The sequence below is a fragment of the Polistes fuscatus genome, unplaced genomic scaffold (assembly GCF_010416935.1).
Source record: "Polistes fuscatus isolate 324 unplaced genomic scaffold, CU_Pfus_HIC Scaffold5, whole genome shotgun sequence".
NCBI classification, from domain to species: Eukaryota; Metazoa; Arthropoda; class Insecta; order Hymenoptera; family Vespidae; genus Polistes; species Polistes fuscatus.
This window is the reverse complement of record NW_025113129.1, coordinates 7,466,460-7,490,308: the sequence shown is the minus strand read 5'-3', so window position 1 is coordinate 7,490,308 and position 23,849 is coordinate 7,466,460. Positions and strand designations below refer to the sequence as shown.

The window sequence follows — 23,849 nt, the reverse complement described above, 5'->3', positions numbered from 1 at the left end:
GTGGAGTTTAGTAGGTGGAAGTCTTGACGCAGTTTGTGCATCGATTCAACGCAGAAATTTCTTCGTGTAGCAGCAACTAGGCGACGGCTGCACGTCTTTCTCTCTTTCTCACGCTTTGCAAGCCCTTTTTAACTCGTTCAAAATCGGCAACGGCCATCTCGGAGTTCGTTGCTTCGCTTGCTTGCTTGCGTGCGTCTTGTCTTGAATTCGATTGCCACTGGAAAACTTTTCGCACTGGGTGCACTTCAAGGCATTTGTTTGCGAATAAACAGACCAATGAATCGGGTTTCACCGTGCTCTGTAACGAGATTTCAATGCGTTCCATTTGAATTGCTTTATTCTGTTTTTTTTCTCTTCTTTTTCTCTCTCTCTCTCTCTCTCTCTTTCTCTCTATCAGTCTATTTCTCTTTTGGTTTTTAATTTCCTTTTCTCCTTTTTATTTTTTTTTTATCTTCTCTTTCAAAAGGGAACGGAAATTTCATGGCTTCTTCTATTACGTACTCATGTTAAATAATGACATAGCAATGAGCTAAGGATATTCGATGGATTAACGAAGGATAAAGAAAGAGAGAGAGAGGGAGGGGGAGAGAGAGAGAGAGAGAGAGAGAGGATAAAAACAAAGAGGATTATAATCGTGCGGAAAGAGAAAAAGAAAGAGAGAGAGACTAAGATTGCGATATATTGCACGCGACCGCTTGAGAGCCGACAAATCGATTTTTGTTTTTTCATCCAGTTTACTTTCCTCCCTTCTCTTTCGTTCGATATGAGCTGCAAGGGATATGTACTCGGTATAATCAGGACGTTGTTTTTAGAGGGAGCGGGCAACGATTAAATATACTTGGGGTGGGTAATTGAAGGTATATTCGAGGATAAAATTGTAATACGAGGAGGATTAAGAAAGAGTGTTGAGAGTATTAAATTGTACGTGGCCACGAAGTAGACGATTAAAAGTGTAAATAGTCGTACCCAAGCTTCAATGGTATTAGAAGATTTTAATGAGGACTAAAGTCCTTGTACTCGTCTCGTAGTCATACAGTCGTCGTCGTCGTCGTCGTCGTCGTCGTCGTTGTCCTCGAGGACTTGGAGAGAAAATTGCTTGGGATCAAAGGTCTGCCTGGATAACCACGCTGATGAAACAATGAGAATCAAATCGCTGCGGGCGCTTTTGATATTACACGTTCAAACACGGTCCTCGACTAGGCTTTCTACAGTTCGCAATACCGACCGATCATACCGACAATCCGGGCTAATGTACGCTCCGTGCTGTCTATCAACTTTATATCTTACCTTATACACAGATTAGATTGTTACTTTTATCTTATCGCTATGTAACCTTTAACACGAAACCTAAGAAGATGATATTCGATAGATTCTAACACGCAATCTGTGTGAGTGAATTTGTATGTTTTGAATATTTCTTAATTATCGCTTGACAAGGAATAGGTTTCTATTTATTTTTTTGTTTACTAATGTTTTCCGTAAATTTAAAAATCGTAGCAAAGAAAAATGATTATGTTAATCAATGTTCCTTATTTTTTTCTTTATCTGCAGCTATTTTCTATATTTTTTTAACGAGATAATCAAGAATATGTCTGATTAATGTCATCGAATTTCTTTATATAAGATCTACCTTATTATCGTATGAATTATATTTTGTGTGTATTCAGATTTTCGCTTACAAAAGCGAATTAGTCGAAACGAATATTTATGAACATCTACAGAAAAGACGAGTTAACGTTTTTGGCGAGAGCTATTTTACTGGCCGACCTAGATAGCCTTGCCGTGCTACAGATGCGACGACATGAAATATCATTAATTCCGCGGCTGGTGGAAATACGAAGGAAGAGAGAGAGAGAGAGAGAGGAAAGAGAGAAAAAAAGTCTCTTCCTCTTTTCTTTATATCTTTCTTTTTCTCGAGTCGGTGGCAATGTACTACCCCACGGTGAAATCAGAATTCTGGCGAATCTTAAATTTCTCTCGGTGTAGAAAATATAATATTTAAGAATGTATGCGAAAATACGAACGGACAGGAGGAACTTGAAGCTGCAAGGACGAGGGTAGATAACTAGATAGAGATAGGAAGGAAGGGATATAGAGAAGAGTGAGTGAGAGGGAGAGAAGGGCAGAAAGAGCCGTATGCATGCTAGAACCAAAATGTTACCGTACACTGTGGCATTACGTCTGCCTATCTGCTACGACCGCCTTAAACGTGTCGTTCGGTGCCACCACCTGCATACATACATGTAGTTTGCATAGGAATAGGATCTGCCATTCCACGCGTGGTCTTTGCTTCGTAAAGAAGCACACTCTATGTAGATGACTATCCTCTATATCCACTTGGTTGTATCCAAAATTCGACAAGGTATTTTCTCGGTAGCCCCTTACCTTTCACTTTGAACGCGATAGTTCTACTCCCAAATGCACATTCTCTATCTTCATTTCTATCGCCTATTTCTATCTATATTTTTATCTTTATTTCTGTAGTTTTTCATTCTCTCCTCAAAGTTACCAAATTTTATCGAATTTCGTTAAAATATACGAAAAGTCGGGGTACGCAGAAAATTTCGGTAGAACGAACGAACGAACGAATGGTGGTGCCACACGTGAAATAGTCTAGAATAATCGTTAACCCTTTAGGTGCTATTTTGCATTTCGTGTATTTTTCGGGACCTCTCGAAAGAACGTTCAGACGTCCGTTCAAGTTTTCCAACATCGTACTTTATCTCGAATTTTAAAAGAGAACGAGGGTGTTACCTTCTTTATGGAATAATAATACATCGTACCATGAACGTTCTTTTTTTTTACGGAGTGGTGATAAGTAAGAATGCCGAGTTCTGTTCTTATACAGACGAAGATTTCATTTTATAATATTAAAGACGATTTTGTGATATTTTCTCTCTCTCTCTCTCTTTTTTATTTTCTTTTTTCCTTTTTACGTCTTTCCCATTGGGGAATAACGCGTTTTTCTAATGAGCATGAAAAGTAAGACGAGAAACGGGTCAGTGTTATAGTACCTACTTTTTTTTCCTTTGAGAAATAAAGGATTTATAAAATGCATTTTCTTCTCTCTTTCTCTCTCTCTTTCGTCGTAAGACGCATACACGCGTTATTATGTCTTCGTTGAAGATAGAAAAAGAAAGATAAGAAAAAGAAGGAGAAGAAACAGAATGACGTAGTGAAATTTCTTCGCTTATGTTAGATCTTAAAACTTTGTCGTTCGAGTGCATGATGAGAAATGACGAAAAAGTGGTCTTCTTCCTTGTGTTCCCTTCGAAACGCAAGTCAGAAGCATCATTTTCAAACTTCATATACTATTATAAAATCCTATAAGCTAAAAATGAACGAAATATTGATTTTGCAATTAATGGTTTTGTTAATAACCAACGTTAATACATAAAGTATCGTACGATAAAGAAAGATATCAATGATAATGTTAATAGTATGGCTAAAGGAACGTTCGAGAATTAAAAATTAGTTGCTATCATTATCAGGATTAAATCGTCAACAAGAGAAAGATCTTAGGTATTTAAATTACGCTAATCATTTGTAAAATCTTTTTTTTATTCTTATCTCTATCTAATTCTCGTCCGAGACTTTCTCCGGTTATTAATAGATTTTACCAATTACAATCATCTACTTACAGACAATCGTTCGTACTTACCTAACTTTAATCGGCATTAATGTACAATAGTTATTTAGCTTAAAGAGAAAGAGCTTTTAATGCCTTAAGTCAATATCAAGTTGAGCTTTTATCTTTGCCCGTTGAATAAACGAGACAGTACGGAGAGTGTCTTAATTAGGAAGTTGGTGGAAGCGATAACGAGTGCTCATAACTCTGAGTAGTATGACGACGATGACGACGACAACGACGAAGAGGAAGACGAGAAGAAGAAGAAGGAGGAAGAAGAGGAGGAAGAGTACGAGAATGAGGAGGAGAAATAAGAGGAAGAGGAGGAGGACAAGGAGGAGGACGAGGAGGAGGACGAGGACACAGGCACTCCACTGTAATTGCAGTCGTGCGAAATATGAGCAGCGCGTATAATGAATATGCGCTAACGTGCGTGCTCCATTATTTTTTATAGCGTACCCCAGTGAACGACGAGGGAGTAACTAACAGCGCTTGCGGCGTTTTACCGCAGGCGGAATTAATCGTTCGGCGGCACGTTCGAATAACTATAATTATCATCGTGTCCTCGTATTATAACGAGGTGGCAACATTGTGGTGACGGACCAACGAGATTACCTTCTCTACGATGATTCACGAATTTCTATTGAAAATTGACAGTCTATCTATTAATACATACAGCGAATCATGGGGGTATTTGTAATTGCTCCCCATTGTAAATTTGAAATAATTAGTATTTGCTTGTAATGCAAACATTCGAAATTTTTATACACGGAAATATATTTTAGAATTATTTAAATCTTAAATTGATATTGATTTTATTTAGTTAGAACATTATTTTTCCTTTTTTTTTTACAGAAATATCATTTTAATTACATGATCAAAAATTGGTCTTACAAGAGTACTTGCGTCTTCGTAAAATATAGTAAAAATACAACGATTATTTTTGTAAGTAGTACTATATTTGATTGGTTCTCCTTTACATTTTATAATATTTTTAATTCGACAAACATATCTCGTGAGACCCCAATTTTATTACCAGTTATGTCATATTTCTGCTTCTATTAAAATAAGATTTCTATCAATTTAAAATTTTAATAATCTTAAAAATATTTCCGTGTATAAGGATTTAGAAATAATGTATTACTAGAAAATATTTATTGTTTTAAATTGACAGTAGGGATACGAATACTTCTTTAACTCACCTATCTATCTATCCATCCATCTATCTATCTATCTATCTATTTATATATCTTTCTATCTTTCTATCGAACGAACCTACCAACGAATCAATGAAAGTTTCAAGCGTTTTGTCAATCCGCACCTCTACGACTCGTTTCGCGTTCCGATTAACTCGATTTCAAAATTCGAATTCGAACCGAGGGAGTTTTTCGATTCTCATCGGAAATGCAGGCAGGATTCCAATATAACGATCGTTAGCACTTTCATCCTTCGTCCTATTTTCTCAAAGCATAGTTGATACAACATTCGTGTGTATGCGTGTATAGCACTATATGTACATATACGTATGCACCATATGCAGGGTAGATGCGTAGACATTCACGAAAATACATAAACCCAAGAAACGAAATATCAATTAGGATGGATGTTTCCTCTTTCATTTATGAAGTCGATCCATTGAGCACTAAATGTTTCACGACTATTTTACCTTCAATTAGGTCTCATTTAAACTATCGTTATATCTTCCGACTAATTGTAAGCTTAATCTTGATTAATTAATCCGATCCAAATTTTGATTAAATCACGTTGAATTTTTAAGAATGGAGAAGAACGCGTTATAATAAAAATTAACTTCGACCTGTATAATTAATTTCTTCTACTAAAATGAACTTTTATGGAATGTAAACACGCTGTTATTCAAGTAGTAGAAAGCAAAAAATAAAGGAAAGAAAAGAATAGAGAGAAAAGAAAATTAGGTAGGAAAGACGAACACTCGTTCGGTTGTTTGAAATCGATCGATCGGTCGATAGATCGATCGATTTGAAAGCCTTCGAAAGCCTTCGAAAGCTTGTTTGAACGAAAGCGTTGATGTCCATTGAACGTCGGACGTTGCCGAGGACAAGGCTAATGGGTTGGCTCGTTCGGAAGCTAAAGGATACGTCCGATGCTACCAAAGCGTCGTCTATTATGTGAGGACCAAAGCGATGTCTTGTGAGAAGAGAAAGAGGAACAACCTATTTAATCTTTTTCAAGTTTTTTCTTTTTTTTTTCCTTCTCTTCTAAATAGCTCTTCCTAGATCTTATGTTAGTTGGTTCTCTTATTTAAATTGTTAGATAATACATTCAGAAAATTAGAATATTAATACGAGTTAAGTTTTAACGAGGTAAAACGTGTTATATATATATACCTATATTAATGCAAAGTAACATTTTCACTAACAAACTAGTAAATATATGTATCTGCGAGTAAGAAAGAGAGAGAAAGAGACAGGGAAGGAGATGGAAAATGCCGGAAAGGAAACCGTTAGTTTCCAAAAGGACGACTTGGTTATTTCTCTCTCTCTCTCTTTCTGTTTCTCATTCTTAGGTGAAATATGACCGTAGGTAGGAGCGCGTATCCTTCCGTCGTCGAAGTAGAGAGAAACGGATAAAGAGAGTAGAAAGGTAGAGTGGTGGAAAACTGGAAAGCGAAAAGGAAGAGCGAGAAAGGGAAAAGAAGAGGGAGAGGGATGAGAGAAGGGAAAGCGCAGGGTGGGCCCGTGGCAAAAGAGGAACACTTGAGACTGAACTTTGTGAGCTTTTGAATGCGAGGCATAAGCTACCTGCCTTTTGTTTCTACGAGACAATGCGAAAGCTTATACAAGGAGACGAGAGGCCGAGGTACCACGGTGTAGCATGGAGAGTAAAGCAGGAAGAAGAGAGGGGGAAAGGAGGGGTAGTTCGAGGTGGTTAGAGGGTGAAGAAGTAGCAGGGTGTCTACCGTACTTTGCTTCGACTAGTTGGCCACGAGGCGTGCTCTTTCTTTTTCTTATTCTTGCATTCTTTTCTTACCACTTCAAGTATTCGCGATCTTACTACGGGCCACTTCTTAACGAAAAAGTATCGACTTTGCTTGGTTAGCTGGCTCTAGGAATTTTTTTTCGAGCACATCGCGAAGCATCTTTGCTTTTCTATGTAATACAATTCGTGTTATCTCTGTCGTCGTAGTTCTATGTATGCATGTATGTATTTATGTATATACGTAGGTCATATCATCGTGTCATCCTATCGTTTCTCTTCAATTCGTCGGTTCAGATTTAAGGTCAGTAATATTGTATCCATTTCGGGTCTTGTTCTAAATCCGATAATACACAATTTGAAATGTCAATGGTTGTGTTATATTTAGGGACGAATGTGCATGTATAATATAGAAGGAGATTATTCATTTTGCAAATTATTTCTTAATTGTAAGAAAATACAATTGTTATCGCAAAGCAATTGAATAGAGAATGGATTTCGTTAAACGGCGAGTTCATGTCGTACCTTTCGTCTATGTAGTTAAATATCAAGAGGATTCACTATTACATTTTACTTACTCTCGTACGATGTTACGAAAACTACACGCATATTTATACTCGATGAAATGCACAAACGTCAACGAAGACGGAAGCACGTTAATACACATCTCGATAGTGAGCGAGTCGAATTGTACACAGAGAAACTCTGGTACACACGGAAGCATGGCACGCATTCTGTTTTAGGATGTTCCCGTTATATGCCCAAGCAAACGTACGAATCTACATATAACTATATACCGTATATATATACATACAACGTACATATATCTATGGTAGTCCGCTTAGCAACCTTAGTTCTACTGAAAGGTCCCTTTAGTAGGGCGGACGCGTTTTACTATGCACACAATTTATATCACATATGTATATAAGTATATATATATATATATATACTCATATATATATACATATATTATATACAATATATATACTCATATATATATATACTTATATGCAATAAATTGCTAATACGTGTTCCAATGGTGCGTAGCAATTTCATAATAACGATATATAATAGTTAATAGTTTATCGCGATATTCGATGCGTATTGTCTTCTCGAACATACATTGTGATAGGCGTATCATATAATGTCGCTTAGATCATCGTAAATCCTAGAATTAATTCAAACTCCCTTCCGAATCCAGGCGTAACGCGATTTACGCAAACGGATTTGAAATCAGGTTCGAGTATTGGATTGTCTCGTGTCATTGTATTACAATACATTACATTACATTACGTTACGTTACGTTGCGTTACGTTACGTTACGTTACATTACATTACATTACATTACATTACATTACATTACATTACGTTACATTAAATCGCGCGTAGCTTCGTCGCTTTATCGAAGTGTTCAACGTTTACTTCGGAAACATGCCTATATTCTCGAGTAAGTACTCACGCTGTTAAATCATTTTATAACGCACTAAAGAGAGACAGCTTAGATACATAGGTATGAACATAAAATCCGATGTATTCATACTAACCGATCTAACTCGCTCGAGGAAATAGGAGAGCGTTAAAGTATAAACCATGCATAAAGTTTTTTAATAACCCTTTCGCTACTTTGTAGAATATATCGAATGCGTTCAGTTTCGTGGGAAATTGAAGGAATCTTACTTGGTGGTTGGCATGGAGTCGATAAGCGATTTTTTATTACGATAGGAAATTGAACCTATCCTTTTTATTTAATATCATGTATATATATATATATATATATTGCATTATGTATATATATATTGCATTATGAAATTATCAATGTCGTTCGTTCGCAATTTTAATTAATCGGAGAAATGTGTATAATTTTGTAGAAACTACAAATGACCGATTAACAGACTCTAATTAAACAACCAGTGTCAAACGTCCGAACAAGAGGAAGTCGTCGTAAGGAAGAGTGATAAATGCGGAGAGTGAAATGTTCACGACTTTATAACCCAGGATAAGGCTGTGGACGACATAGAAGGACCGTCGTCACAAGTAACCATCAAATCCTCTTTGCTAGGTAAAGCAGTAAATCCTCTTTAATAACGTGTACCTATCCACCTTTTGAATATCAAGGGAAACCGCGAGCAACCGGTGCTAACGAGAACGACCTTGCGTTGTTTGTGTTCTCTAAACGCCTTGTCTAAATTCTAAACATTCCTTTAGAACGGTCATATTTTCACGATCAGATCTTACTACTTGAGATTTATGTACATGTGTACAACACACAGTTTGCTACGGACGTTACAAAGGAGCAGTCGTGTTAACTCTCTCTCTCTCTCTCGTTCGAGTAAGTAAACGTTTTGCTTTTTACTAATACTTTTTTATAATACTTTAAACAAATCCGAACATTGTAAACTCGTCAACAAATGTTCATTAAGTTTTCTTTTTCAGAGAGAAAGAACTACTATTTTCAGACTATCTTTTTAACTCCCATTTTCCTCTACTTTTTTTTTTCTTCTCTTTTCTCAATTTTACATCTCCCACTCTCTCTTTCTCTCTCTCTTTTTTTCTCTGCGTTCGATCGTCGAGCGGTTATCCTCGAATTTGCATAAACCCAAGAGGCACCCGCGAGAAAAATTCAAACGCACCCGCAATCGGGCTCCTCGCTTATCGTACCTTTTATTCAAACTACTCTACGTTCCGCTTCGTTTCGTTTCGCTTCGCTCCGCTTCGTATTGTTTTTTTCTTTCTGTTTCTTTCTTTATATTTCGTTCATTGTTCTACTAACGAAATTTATTTTTTCTCTTTGAAATCGATTTTTCAGTTTACAAATCCGCACGATAGATGAATGTCTAAATTTCTGGCGGATGAAGCTTAAAACCATTCTGTATTTTTCTGAATGCCTTTTACCTTCGCTGTAAAAAAATAACAAAAAAAAAAGATAATATAAAAAAGGAACAAAAAACATATTTAAAAAATATACAAAAAGAAGATAAAAAACAGAAAAGAAAGAAATAGCATACAATGGATTTTTGTGATTCGACCAAAAAGCCTCGTGTGGATTTTGAATCGCAAACGTTTCTTTTACATTTCTAGCTCACCTAGTTTTGTTTTGCGAATTTGTTTGCTCGGTCGTTAAAGGGTGTTTGAAATAACACGTATAGACGTACCATGTACATATAACCACGTACATATATAGGTATATATATTATGTTTGTACTTTTAGTTGTTGACGACTTGCAAATGCGTAATGTCTCAATCGTGGTACGTGTTGGTGTGATAAAAAATAGGAGTAATTTTATTTTATCATCGTAGTTTGTGCATACGAAATCGTAAACGTTTCGCTGAAAGCGCAGCAGTGTCGTTGTATGTTGTTTTATCTCGTCTCGTCTAGTCTCGTCTCGTTTCGTCGCAAAACATGACTATTTTAAACGAAAAATGCTTTACAGCGTAACAAAACATTTTGCGTCGCGTGTTTCCGTAATAGCGTCTATTGTCCTTCGGAATCTATTATCGTTAATCTTAGGTTGAGAGAGAGAGAGAGAAAGCTGTGCTTTTGTAGATAGTGCTGTTCCATCTGTTCTTAAGAGGCGAGTTTAATTTCAGCTCGATACGTTTCGGTCTCCAAATTAATAAGCTGCAAAGTGTTATAAGCTAATAGCGTAATTCTCGTTTTAATATTGCATTGTTTTTTGAAATATTAGTCTTTTTTATGATCAAATGGTTTGCTTTATTTATTTATATTTCTTAAACGATTAGTCGGCGCACAAACGAGCGAATTTGTAAAGAATATTAATTAATTTCTTTTTCTCGTGTAAAGAGAATAAATAAATCATTTGTTTGTTTTTTTAATGTTTATTAAGAAATCATACTTTTTAATTTTTCGTTGACCGATTTAATAGTTTATTCAAACTTTCCTTCCTTTCTCTCTCTCTCTCTCTCTCTCTCTCTCTTCGTGTCATGAAATTTTGAGTCAATATTCTCGTCGATTTAACAGGCTAATACGCATCAGGTAAATATACATTAATGAAAGGAAGCCAACATACGTTTAAAGATATGTTTTCTTTGATAATAATTTGCACATTTTCCTGTATTCTACGTTACCATTAATATGATGTTGTTTTAGTAGGATTTACTTTGCAGGCTATTCGTTAGAACTCAGGTGAAATTATTTTTTCTTATTATTTACGAACTTACGGGTAACAGTAAAGTAAAAATTACTCAGTCAAAAACATCTTGTATACACCAGCGTATAACCTACGGGAAGCTCACTCTTACGATTCTTTACTTTATGCTGAAAAAACTTTAAATTAGCGTTCTAGGTCAATGAGTAATGGATGTTCAAAAGTAGAACATCGACCGTTGTGTTTTCATTTGGTAGAAGTAATATGTGTAGCGAGAAAAATAACGTTTACAACTGTCTATTAATGTACCAAGTGGAATGGTCAAATTCTAAGAATACAATCTTATGAATAGAACTTCATTTTTCTTTTAGGAGGATTTAAAATAAATATAATGTAAAAGTTGGACGATGAAATATTACTGATAAAAACGTTACCTACTTACAGATCTACCCGAGCCTGACTAAAAGAATAATTTTCGTTTAAATATTGTTTTATTTTTCTTTACATAAAAACAATACAACGAGAAAATCAAGAAAATGTATCTTTCTTTAGATTATTTTTAAATTTCATAATACATATTACGTAAGACTGAGCGTATTCCATTAAAGTAATTAATCTAATCTCAATTAGAATCTAGATGTGATCAATACATGTAGATATTATATAATAGATGTATGCATGGATGTGTACATATATATATGTATACATCCATGCACGTACAAATATATATATATATATTTGTTATATTTTAGGGTAGGCAAGTAATCGAATAGAATTACTCTCGGCTCATCTAGTACTCGAGTAGGAGCCGATGACAGGGTGTGACGCACAACCGTGTCTCTTGACAGGGCTTTCAGTTCTGAGGAAGTTCGATCATCATTATACTCACGGGAACGAAATCACGAGGGATAACGTGAGTTATCAGGTACGTAGGATGAAACTGTGCTGTGGATCGGATAAACGATGAAGCACCGCAATAAATCATAGTGCAATTTTTCAATATCCACGAGTATGACGGAGCCAGGTAGACCGAGCTTAAGGGGTCACGTTATACTTGTGCTAGCTTGGCAAAATGTCGGCGCCGTTTATCTTTCGGAAAAAGAGATGCTGGATAATGTATGCGCGTCACCTGACTTTTATTTTCGATTTTTTGTGTCTACTATTAGTTCAGTTTTTCAAAAGAATATAACACGACTACCGACGTTTATCGACAGTGAAATTAAATAAGAGCGTAGATCTCTTTACAATTGGTTTAAATGAAATTCGCGAGTTTACTGTGCCATGCGAATGAAGATAGTCAATTACGGCAGTCTCCTTAAATTTACTTTCCGTAAATTTCTAGATGGAAACTCTTACCTACGTACCTAAAGTTTGAGCAAAGAAGATGAAGTTGTTAATGAGATAGCTCTTCCGACTAATTATTCTTTTCATTTCGATGCACTTTAAACTTTTGCGTTTTATTGATTCTTCACCTTGTTTTTCCATATATAATACTTAATGTATCGTTCTATTCACGGTGAATAAGTTGAAACTACATTGAACCTAATCAAATATACGATTGATGTTTATGGAACGAATCGAGTAAATGGAAAATAGATGTCTTTTTTTTCCTCTCTCTCTTTCTCTCTGTTTCTTTCTCATCGGTAGTCGACACATTTTAAATGAGAAAGTGAGCTAGTAAAGAGGCGGGAAGTAGGTCTTTCAAGTAGATAGGTAACAATGACTATCACGCGACTGCACAAAGTTAAATTGCCAAGCACGAAGGCTGTCAGCCACGAACCCGATACAAACATTTTATCTGACTCTTCTTTTTTTCATATAAGAGAGCTCTCTCGCGTGTTTTTCCCTATTCTTCATTCCTTCTACTTTTCTCTCATCTTGTCTTTTTCTCGAGGCTGACAGAGAAACGTGGGTGCGCGTTTCATTCATCGAAAATGTCTCAAGATATATATATAAATATATACGTTGTGCCGGCCTTCAGAAAGAAATTGCCTTCCTTGGGGATGAAGCTTCTCTCTTTCTTACTATCTCCTTTTCTCTTTTACTTGTCTTACTTTCTACTTCCTACGAAATACACGTAAGGTTTATGATTATAACCATTGAGTATGAAGACTCTATCTTTACTTGACCAGGTCGATGGCGAACCGTAAGCATCGACCTTCTCGTGACGTTATTAAGCTGACCAATATACGATCCTACCGCTTGCTATACACTTTATACATACACACACACACACACACACACACACACAAATCGTTATACGTGTATCGTATAGACTGTGGAAGTGGAAAAACGAAAGGCTGAAAAAGGGAGAGCTAGATAGTAGATAGATAGATGAAGGGAAAGGGAGAGCAAGAGAGGGAGAGAGGAGAAAGAGGAAGCAGAGAAAAACTCATAAGCTGGATTGGCAAACTTGTCAGTGAGCGGTCAATTGCACCTTGCCATCGAGCTATCTATCTCTCTCTCTCTCTCTTTCTCTTTCACTCTCCTACTCTTTTCCCTTTTTCGAGTGACAGAATTGGGAGCGTTAGCCATTCTAGAAAATATCATATTTCCGAGTAAAACCTACTGTCATTTCTATTCTCTATATCATTGACTCTACGTAATGATGTTGTCGAGATACAATAGGTATATATGCAAAATATGTATTACGTGAAATATGATTTCAACACATTTTCAAAAAGCGCTAAAAAGAAATGCGAAAATCGACGAGGGAAATAGGATATTAAGCGGTACACTATACCTGGAAAATATCGATCCTATATGCTTGAAAATATCAACATCGTTTTATTAATTTTTCAATAAAATACGCAAATTTGTATACGCGCATTAATATATTTTTCGTAAATAAATTTTTATTTGCAGATTTATTATTTATTTATATATAGAGCGGACGGTCGTATCGAAATACAATTCGAAATTATAACAAAATCGATGAATTATTCAAAACGAATTGAATGAATTAAAAAAAAAGAGAAGGGAGAAGGAAGAAAAAGATAAAAAAAAAGAGGAAAAAATTTAATCTCCGTCAGATAGTAGTAAAATGGACTGTAGTTACGTTAACGTGGTCGAGAATTAGGTAAAGCGAATTGTACACGCGTATGCAAGTACGTTAATGCGTCGTTAATCGACAGCTCTCAGTAGGAAGGAGCCTTTGTGCGTTTGCCATGGTTTGCATGAACCCAGAAGCTGTATTGCCACGGCGACGTTTCGTCAGCGACAAAAGGATCGAGTCATAGGGGATATTTCGTCCAAACTCTCGAGTGCTCGGCTGGGCTCTCTGAAACACGCTGTTGTTCTCTACTTTGCTTACGTGTAACCTGTATATGTATGTACGTATGTGTATTATATAAGCGTTTGCTAATACATACACGTGTATATGTATATATATATATATATATATATATATGTTCTTCCCCTTTCTCTTTACCTGTACACGTACATACAACGTGATCTAGTTGAGTATCATTCTCAAACACACATGTGTACACTATCATCCTTCAGCAATGATACACACGTCGTTTATAGAACCTATTGTATAAAATATAATTTTCATTTTCGAATTACACCTCGTCAACTAATAGGATCTTCATACGAACATATTACTTTACTAAATTTCGAAAATATATTATATTATAATATATCTCCTGTTTTCAGGTCCTTTCTTTCGTTCGTTCGTTATTTTATCTAGTTAAAGTTTGATCAATAAAATAAAAAGCTATTTATGAATGCACCTTTAACAATACTCTTGTATAATTATTTTTTTTCTTCCACGATAACTATTCTTTCTTCTTACCTGTCTTTGACAGTGAAAGTATACTACAAGTTTTGACTAAAATTTAATAACTTTTACGAACCGTGACATTAACTTATAAATTTTCTCTCTCTCTCTCTCTCTCTTTCTACTTTATTTCAACATTATTTTTTTCTTTCACTTATTGTAAGTTAGCGTGAAAATACTTTCGCCACGATAACCGGAAATACATCCTCTTTAACGCTTCGACTGCAGACTTTTGTCGAGAGTCACGACGACGTGCCTGCGATTAAAGGCACGTTCTCAGTCAGATGTTCGCGTCACGTTCGATAATTTCTTACCGAGAAAGAGAAGAAGAAGAAGAAGAAGAAGAAGAAGAAGATCGAGGAAAAGGGGTCGTAACAAAGGCTCGTCGACGTTTAATATCGCGCATCGTTTAAAATCCGGCACATTAATCTTCGGAAATTCGCGAAGATGGCAGAAGAGGCTCTCTCGTTGGTGGCTCTCAACGAAAGTACATTAGTAAGTACTTGATCCTCGTTGGTACTTTGTAGTCCGTCTTTGGCAAGAGAAAGAAGAAGAACTCCTTGATGCATTTCTTTTTATTGTTTTCTTTCCTTTTTTCTTTATATATATATTTATCTACAACCATAAATAAAGATCAAAGGAGGAATCATCATTCATTCTTTCATGAGAATACATATGTTGTGTCATTTTTCTATCACCGATGTAAATTTGATAAAACAGATTTTCTTGCAGTTTTTCTTTTTTCCTTTTTGTCTCGAAAACGACGTAATACAAATTTTCGTAAGACCCGTATGTGTGTGTATGTTATTTTGTCCAAAGTACGATGACACTTTCATCATCTTGTACATATATATATATACCATTCTTCTATCACCATTTTCCTACGGCCTTTGGATCTTCCCTTTTGCAGACTATGAAATGGTAGATACGAAGAGGTGAATACATATATATACATATTCATCGTTTCCGTCCTATCTTGATCGTCTCCGTTGCATACAACGTATGATATTCTCCCATAAACGTAGGTAACACCCGATGCTTTCGTAACATTGCTATTCGATTTCAAATGTGCTATCTAGTCATCGTGAGATTTACCATAGAAATGTTCCATCTTTCTCAATTCACTTGCTACACAATTTATCTATGTCCTACCTAGTAGCTTTTTAACACCATTCATATACAGATAAGGGAAACATTTCATCGTTATTAATGATTACGAATTAGCAAGTTTATTCAAAGACTTTAGACTTAACTCCCAGAAGGCATCAGTCATCGTGATAAAAATCATCTTGCAAAAGGGACAACCAACACGACGACGACGTCGACTTAAAGTCTTAAAATTATTTTCTCTTCTATAGAAGAAGAATAATAACGTTACCATTGCGAAATGTTCAATATAAAAAGGGAGAAATAAGGGAACAAAAAAGAAATAAAAACAGGAAACTTTATCTAGTTGACGCGTGCGCTGTAAGAAGGGTCTTGGACGTTTGTCCTCCGTACCTCACTTCGACCCTTGAAGGTAAAGAGCTCGATACTAGGAGAGGAGAGACCGATGCTTCTCTAAAGAGAGGAAAAATATTCTTGCCCGTGGGGACGCATCTAGCGCGAAGAAGCGAGAATCTCGCTTTATGTGCACCTTTCCTCCCAACTTCTTCCCAGCCTTCACCCTTTACCTCCTCCTCTTCCTTCTTCTTCTTCTTTACCTTCTTCTTCTTCTCTGAATCTTCCTACTCCTCCTCATTCTTCTCGGTTCACACAATTCCGTCTTACTTTCTATCTTCTTCTTTCAACAACCCCTTTAGTGATTTTCCCTTTTATCGTTCTAATCTCTCTTTCTTTCTTTCCTTTTCTCTCTTTCTCTTTCATTTTATTTTTTCGTAGATACATACACACACACACACACACACATCCACCAAAGGCTCTTGTTTCTTCATGCAAGAAGAGACGAAGAAGATGACGTTCCTGCTTTGACAGCTTTGCATAAATTACAAAAGGCTCGACAGAAACTACTCGAATTCTTCTTCTTCTTCTTAGCTTGCTGAGTAAGAATAGAAGAGAGAAATAGAAAAAGATACTGAAGTAATAAGAAAGAAGGAAGTTACGAATGATGCGGTGATAGTTTCTCGTGAAAATAGTGAAGGGAAACAAGGAGGAAAAAGCAGAAGAAAGTGAGAGACGGTACAAAACGTAGAAAGAAAGAAAGAAAGAAAGAAAGAAAAAAAAAGAGAGAGAGAGAGAGAGTGTGTGAATAGAAAAGGATGAAATGAAGAGAAAGAGTTAGGTCGGAATAAAGGAAGAACAAAAGGAAGCGAATTCGTAAAAAGATTTATCTTATTTGGTGCGCGTAACACCGATGAGAAACTAACTCTATTTTCTCGATAACTTTGTTACTTTCCGTAGGTGCAAAGCGCCTTTGTTTTCTATGAAAGTGTGCGCATTGTCAATAAACGAGTCGTCTTTTATTCGTGTACACAGAAAAAGAGATAGAGACAGAAAGGGGAGAAAAATATCAAGCAAAAAAAAATATCTCTACGTCATTTCGCGATACTTTCGCGCTTATTTATCGTAGAAATCCTTTGAATCGAGGAAAATCCTATCGAAGGAATTTCAATATTAAATCAAAGGAAAGATCGATATTGTATGTATTTGCATATATATGCATACGTATTTATATTTTTATTTTTATTTTTATTTTATTTCTTATATAAATTTGTAAAAAATATTACATTTACGTGATATAAACTCGAGAAATACGTGCTCGTCCTTGTAACATTTTACGTAATATTTTGTCAAAAGGTAGCATCCGTTGGGAATCGAAAACGTTTTTCTAAAGATTTCGATTTGACGTTTGGTATGTAGCACGTAGGGTAAAAGAAGAAGAAGAAGGGTGGCTATAATTTTGACCAACAGTCGAAGGAATTCGATCTAGGATATTATTTACCTTTGTCGAGCGACCTGGCCAGGAGAATTGTCGGCAGGATCAAGAAGACCATGTACCACGATAGCCGGTCCCGCATTCTTGCGAGGTTCCGAGTTCTCCTGGGAAAGGAAACATTGAATTTTCATTATTATCTTAAAATTCAGTCGATACTTTTTCTTCCTCTTTCTCTATTTTTATCTTTTTCATTTTTTGTTTTAATATAAAGAGAGAGAGAGAGAGAAAGAAAGAGAAAGGAAGGAAAACAGAATGATTTTGCAGTTGTGATAAATATAACAGGTACATAAATGATTCATAAATATATATATGATTCATAAATAAGTATTACGATAAAGTGAAGAGTTTATTACAATACAAATGGCGCTTGTACAATAATGAAACTATTATGTTTATCAGCGTATTTCTCGTTTCCTGCCTTTTTTACAACTCTTAATTCGATGAATTGTTTTGATATAGAAAATATTAAAAGAAAAGTACATACACGTAGATACACGTAGAAAGAAATACATTCGTGTATATATTAAATATATATCTATATAATATACATTTCTCTCGCGAAACGTTTCAGGCGATACTTTTAACGAGTTCGAATCGTTTCGAATGTTATAATGCATCTTGAATTTCTTTCGTTAATAAACGTTCGATCTAGCTGCTCGCGACCAACAAAGCGTATGAAAAATTACGCTTGAGGGAAAAATGTTTTTTGACAAATATAAAAAAAAAGAAAACAAAGAATAACAAAAAAATAGGGAGGAAGGATATAATTTACGTGACGTTTTCGCGACAAGCGGGACTTTTCAAAATGTAAAACAATTCAAAATGCTCGAATACCGTGAGAGAGAGAGAGAGAGAGAAAGAGAGAAAGAGGAATCACATAAATCGTAATGCCAGACCCGTTTCGTGTCGGGAGGTGTTTCCTTGACGATCGAAACTCGCGGATATCACCGAACTTTCCGTCATGATGTTTGTTACATTAAGGAGCTCTCTCCGGGGTTAATATTCTTCCGGAAAAACAAAAGAACTTTTACCCGAATTCATGTCATAACGTTTTATCATTTCTCTTTTTAAGTATGAGCGTATTGTTCGTGTATTTACATAAAGCGTGCTATTTTCATTTTTTACATTTTTTCACTTAAAATAATTCTTGATTTTAAGTAATTTTGCTTTGGAAATAAAATGCATTGATATGGCTATCGATGGGTAATTTAAAATCAATATTAATGTAATTTCATATTCTATCACTCCTACCCCAGCTACCCCTACTTCGAAATTTTGAAAAGCCCTTCCTGTCGTTGTGATATATCGTTTTAAAGGTATTAAAAATTTGCGTATAACAATATTAAAAATATTGAATATCGTATATATTATCATGTTATTAATACGCGCATACTGAACGTTTTAGTAACCAATTTTTGAAAATTATTCATTTTGCGAGGAATACAAAATGACGAACATTTTCTTTCGTGTAAATGAAATGAGATGACCAGTAATTATTAATGAACAAATAGTATATAATTTTCATTTTTTTAACCGAATATTAAAATGCATTAATATTTTTTTAATTACTGCTTTATTAAAAGAATAATCAGTACACGTTTTATTTCTATTATTTTGCTGTCCCCTCATTGCGAGTTATTTTACTCACGTAAAGAGAACGGAAGAGTCAAATCAGGCATTGCTGTATGCACACCAGCGAATCGATGAATTCGTAACGATTAATTCGAGTCCAGTGATACAATATTTGTGATCGCTGTACAGTTGCGTAAAGCGTAATTATTTGTCAAACAACGTGTGCTGAATAATCACGTGTAGAGGGTTGGATGGAGAGGGAGAAAGATGGAGGGGGATGTTAGAGGGATCTTTAAAGGCGTAACAGAAACGTTACGTTAGTTGTTTTTTAAATATCTGTTGCATACAACGCGTTAATTCAGTCTTTAAACGTTTCTGTTGCTAATTGCGACATTTAGTTTTAAAAATTTCTCACGGGGTGCGTAATTAAAATCATGGAATGACGAGTATATACGTTGAACGCATGGAAAATTCTCTTGTTATAAATGTTACGAAGAAAATAAAAGCAAAACGAGAAAATATTACATTTTTATTCTATACAATAGTTACGATTCATTGTTGAAAATGGTATTGTTATTAAAAATTTTCAAAATTATCAAAAAAATAATAAAATTATAAACAAGAGAAAAAATGAAAGTAAAAATAAAATACGTTTTATTAGTAATATAAAAGAAATATACCAGCACATGATATTTTTATTACCTTTTTTTTTCACAAATTTTGAGTTTTCGTAGTAGATAGTAATTTGTTTTATTTTACATGACGAAAGTATACAGGTCAATCGTACCGAAATGAAGTTTTGAATTGACGTGTATACACGTCGAACATAATTAACCGATTAATGGGGTTTTGTATTAACGCGAAGAGAAATATACCACTATTATCAGCGAAAAGTAAAAAACGATAAATAGAATCTTTTTCTCTGTATTTCTCTTTAAATAAATATTAATTATTTATTTTTTTTTACATTGAAAAAGTAATGGTACAATCATAGTTTCTTTCACAAATGATCAATAAGATACATTCTCTATTATTTCGTTCTCTTCTTTATTAAAAGATTTTCGTTCTTTTGTCGATACTCGAAAGAAACGAAGGAGCAAACGAAGTTAAAGTAGGAGGCATCGCTAGTGAACCGATCCAACCGTAAAATTTAACGATTTTTCACATGAAAAAATGCAATGACGAACAAGTAGGAATGATTGTGGTCCGTGAAACGTTCCCCTGAGTGAAATCTTGTTTAATGGAATAATAGATCACTGGTCGGAGCTTAATGCAATGTCAATATTAGAGAATTGAAACAATCAACGGGACCGTCGACCGCGCGTACACGAGGTGTGATTTTCATCGAATCTTTGTATTCATTTCATTGCTGCGACGTTGAAAAAACTCTTGGTTCGTTTGAATATTTTCATAAGTATTTTCTTTTTTTTTTTTGGAACGATTACCTAAATTTCTTCTATTTTACTTTTTACAAAAAAAGAAAAAGAGTTAGTATCTTCTCCTTTTAAATTCTTCCTCGTTATAAGCTTCTATCTTTACAGTTATTCTTCCTCAAACTTTTTATCGTAGGTCGATTTTCCGTGCGAGAAAACACGCCACTCGAACTTTTTTCCGTATTATTATTTTCTCTCTCTCTCCCTCTCTATTTCTTTCTTTCTTTCTTTTACCCATTGACAACGTTCGAAGAAAGAAATAAATCGTTGCTACATAAGCACTTCTGTTATTTTCTCACGGTGAAATATTTTTTACTTATAGTCGGCAAGTGGTACTGTTTATCTAAAAGTTTTCAATCACTGTTTGGCAAACATTTGCATTTTACTTTTATACTTGCTCTTTCGCTAATGGAAGGCATTTGCAAATTTCGTTAGAAGAAATGCCTTTGATACCTTTCATCGTGCTAGTTTCATACGTCATTTGTATTCGACGCCGTAGAGAAAAGGAGAAAAAATTGAGTAAGAAAGAAAAATAATGAACGTAAATGATAGAGAAAAATTGATCAATGATTTAACTTTTAACATTGTCAAATAATGATTCTTACGAGTTTCGCGACAAATTTCAATGAACGGATGCGAACTCAAATTACCGCGGTTCATTTCGTTTAATTTCTTAATATAATTATTTTTCCGAGACGAGAAAATAGATACCTTTTTTTTTTAGATGAAAATTAATTCTATTTATTAAGAGTTCGCTCGTAAAAGTAGGGGGTACGCGTGTCTGTGTATTAATACATACAGCTACTACGTCATCGTTTGTCATGATTTCTTCGGGAGCGCGTCGAAAGTATAAAAAAAACCTGAACGAGGATGAGAATGATTAAGGTATGGTTGTTGGAGTTGAAAACTCGGACATTTTTCAATGTGCGCGCGCTTACACTCTCTTTTCTTTTTCTTTTTCTCTCTTCCTCTCTCTTTCTCTATTGCTGCTCGAGGTTGGCCGATATTCGAGCGTGCACTTTAAGAGTTTTTAATCAGCAAACTCGCCTATCTCTCTCTCTCTCTCTCTCCCTCTCTCTCTTTCCCTTTCTCCCTTTCTCTTTCCTTCTCTTCTTCGGGAGAGTTTTTAATCGGTCCTTAAAAGTGGGTTTCTACTTAAGCGAACGAGTTCGAATATCAAGAGTACGGAAGCAGGATAAGAGCATCGGCTCTTTTTTGAATCCTTCTTTTTTCACTTTCTCTCTTTTTTTTTTGTTTTTCGATTCTTTTTTTATTTTTTTTTTTTTACTTTATTTTACTTTGTTCTCTATCAAAATCGAACAATTAGAGTAATATTGCGATGCGATAGTAATATCCTTAGAACAAACTTACACACGCGTTTACGATTTTATAACGATATTTTCCCAACGTTATATTAAAAGGATAAGATTAACGGATTAATAAAAAGTGATTTCTCTTATTCGAACGTTTCGAACGTTATTGAACGAATAATTGAACAATTGGTAACGAGTATGGTATGTTAAAGGTATGCGAAAGAAATAATTTGTGGTGGTGTATAATTATCGTCATAATGATCGTTATCATCGTCATCAAATCCTTCTTCACCACTTCATATATATATATATATACATATCGTTCTCTTATGTGTCCTTTTACTTGAAACTCGTACTGCCACTACCGTGAGATTCGTATCTATATGCAAGTAACGAGCAGTACGCCCGCGAGCGATAGCGCGCGTTAATTCACGAGACGACGAGCCACGAAGGAGGATGGGACGAAACGAGATATTAAGCGCTATAATTGTGCCTTACGTGGGAGGATGTAGCAGAGACGTGGATGAGAGAGAGGGAGAGAGATAGAGAGAGGGTGTATCTAGGTTCGAGGATCGACGAGATGCTACAATGTCTCTGTGAGCTCGACAAGAAGCGACACGAGAGAGAGGGATAGAGAGAGAAAGAGAAACGAGCAAGAGGGTATACACCCTCTCGTGTATCCGCTCGCGCGAAGGATGTAGGGTGGATGCTCTAACGAAGAGATGGGAAAGAGGAACAGAAGTAATCTTATCCCGACTTTAATTCCAGCTCAGAATTGCCTCTAATTACCCTAATTCCGGAAAGCGTACGCGTCGAAGGAGCGGCTGGTTTTCATGAATTCAGGTGATCTTCGAGAGGGCTTCAAGATGATGATGATGATGAAGAAGAAGAAGAAGAGAAAGAATCCGACGGGAGGGCGGAGGAGGATAAAAGGACGGATGCGAAATGGTGAGATGTAACTCTCTCTCTGTTCGAACGTGTGTTGAGATGGACGAAATAATGTTAAGGGGAAAAAAGAGCCAATGAGGATGACGAGTAAAATGGGAAAAGTAAAGAAGGAAGAGAAGAAAGAGGGGGAGGCAGAGGAAGAAAATACGGAAGGAAATAGTGTTCAGGAATAGTGCTCGAGGCAACTCGGAACGATTCTTCGACTAGCTCGCGGCATCGAGTTTGGTTGGGAAGAACGGTCCGGTAATCGTGACCATCGGGGTAAGGATGGAAAGTGGAAGAGGGGAGGATTCAATAAAGACGAACAAACTTTTCTCGTCTAATGTAAGATGCCTTCACCCGAGGCTGTTTTCTTGGTAATCGCGATGATTCGGCGATTCTAATTATCACGAATGAACGACGATAATAACATCGGCCGATTATTATTCCTCGTCAATTCGAATCGAATACTATTTTTGATTTTTTATTCTTTAATATTTGATTAGTTCAACATATAGATATTTTAGTTTTGAATAATTTACGATAATTTTATTCAAAATAGTATATTAAATTCTACTCGCGTATTCATTTTGTCGAGGATCAATAGATTTATGAAATTTCGCTCGACGACGAAGTAGTTTTAAAACGATTTTGATAGTACGCGTATCGGAGGTGTCTTTGATCGGCGTAGAGAACGGGATGAAAGTAATTATGTGAGAGGATGGAATTTTTTGATGGAGGGACGACGATCTTCCGATCGAAGGTATGTATTTTCTATTACGCTTTAGTGGAGCACTGAGAGTGATCGAGAGACTGTGAGAGAAAGAGAGGACGAGAAATAAGGAGGAACGAGAAGGATTGCAAAGAGGAAAAATTGAGAATGCAAGAGAGAGAGAGAGAGATGAAGAGAGAGTGATAGAAAGAAAAAGAAAGTAAAAGAGAGACGGGAAGGAATTATTTTTCTCCTTCTCTCCGTCTGTCCCGAGGGATCGTTATTCCTCAATTTCGACGAAGCACTCACCCCCCCTTTTCCTACCACCCAACCCCATCTTTCCCAACTACTACCCGTTCCTCTCCCCCTCCCTCGTTCTCTATTCTACGCCCCTTTGTGTTCGATCCGACCCGTTCTCAATTTTGCGGACGAATCGGTCTTGTACGCAGTGACGGGGTCGCGATCTGAAAAATTATTCTCGATTACG

At 35.7% G+C, this 23,849-nt stretch overlaps 1 protein-coding gene across 2 annotated transcripts in view; it reads right to left on the bottom strand.

The window, feature by feature from the left end:
- Nucleotides 1-23,849, bottom strand: part of LOC122522275 (zwei Ig domain protein zig-8) — a 188,785-nt gene that overhangs the window by 60,307 nt on the left and 104,629 nt on the right. For both annotated transcript variants that reach the window (XM_043643192.1, XM_043643191.1), the window contains exon 2: nucleotides 17,412-17,509. In XM_043643192.1, coding sequence (XP_043499127.1) covers nucleotides 17,412-17,487 — 76 coding nt within the window. In that variant the 5' untranslated portion in view covers nucleotides 17,488-17,509. The remainder of the gene's footprint in view (nucleotides 1-17,411; nucleotides 17,510-23,849) is intronic.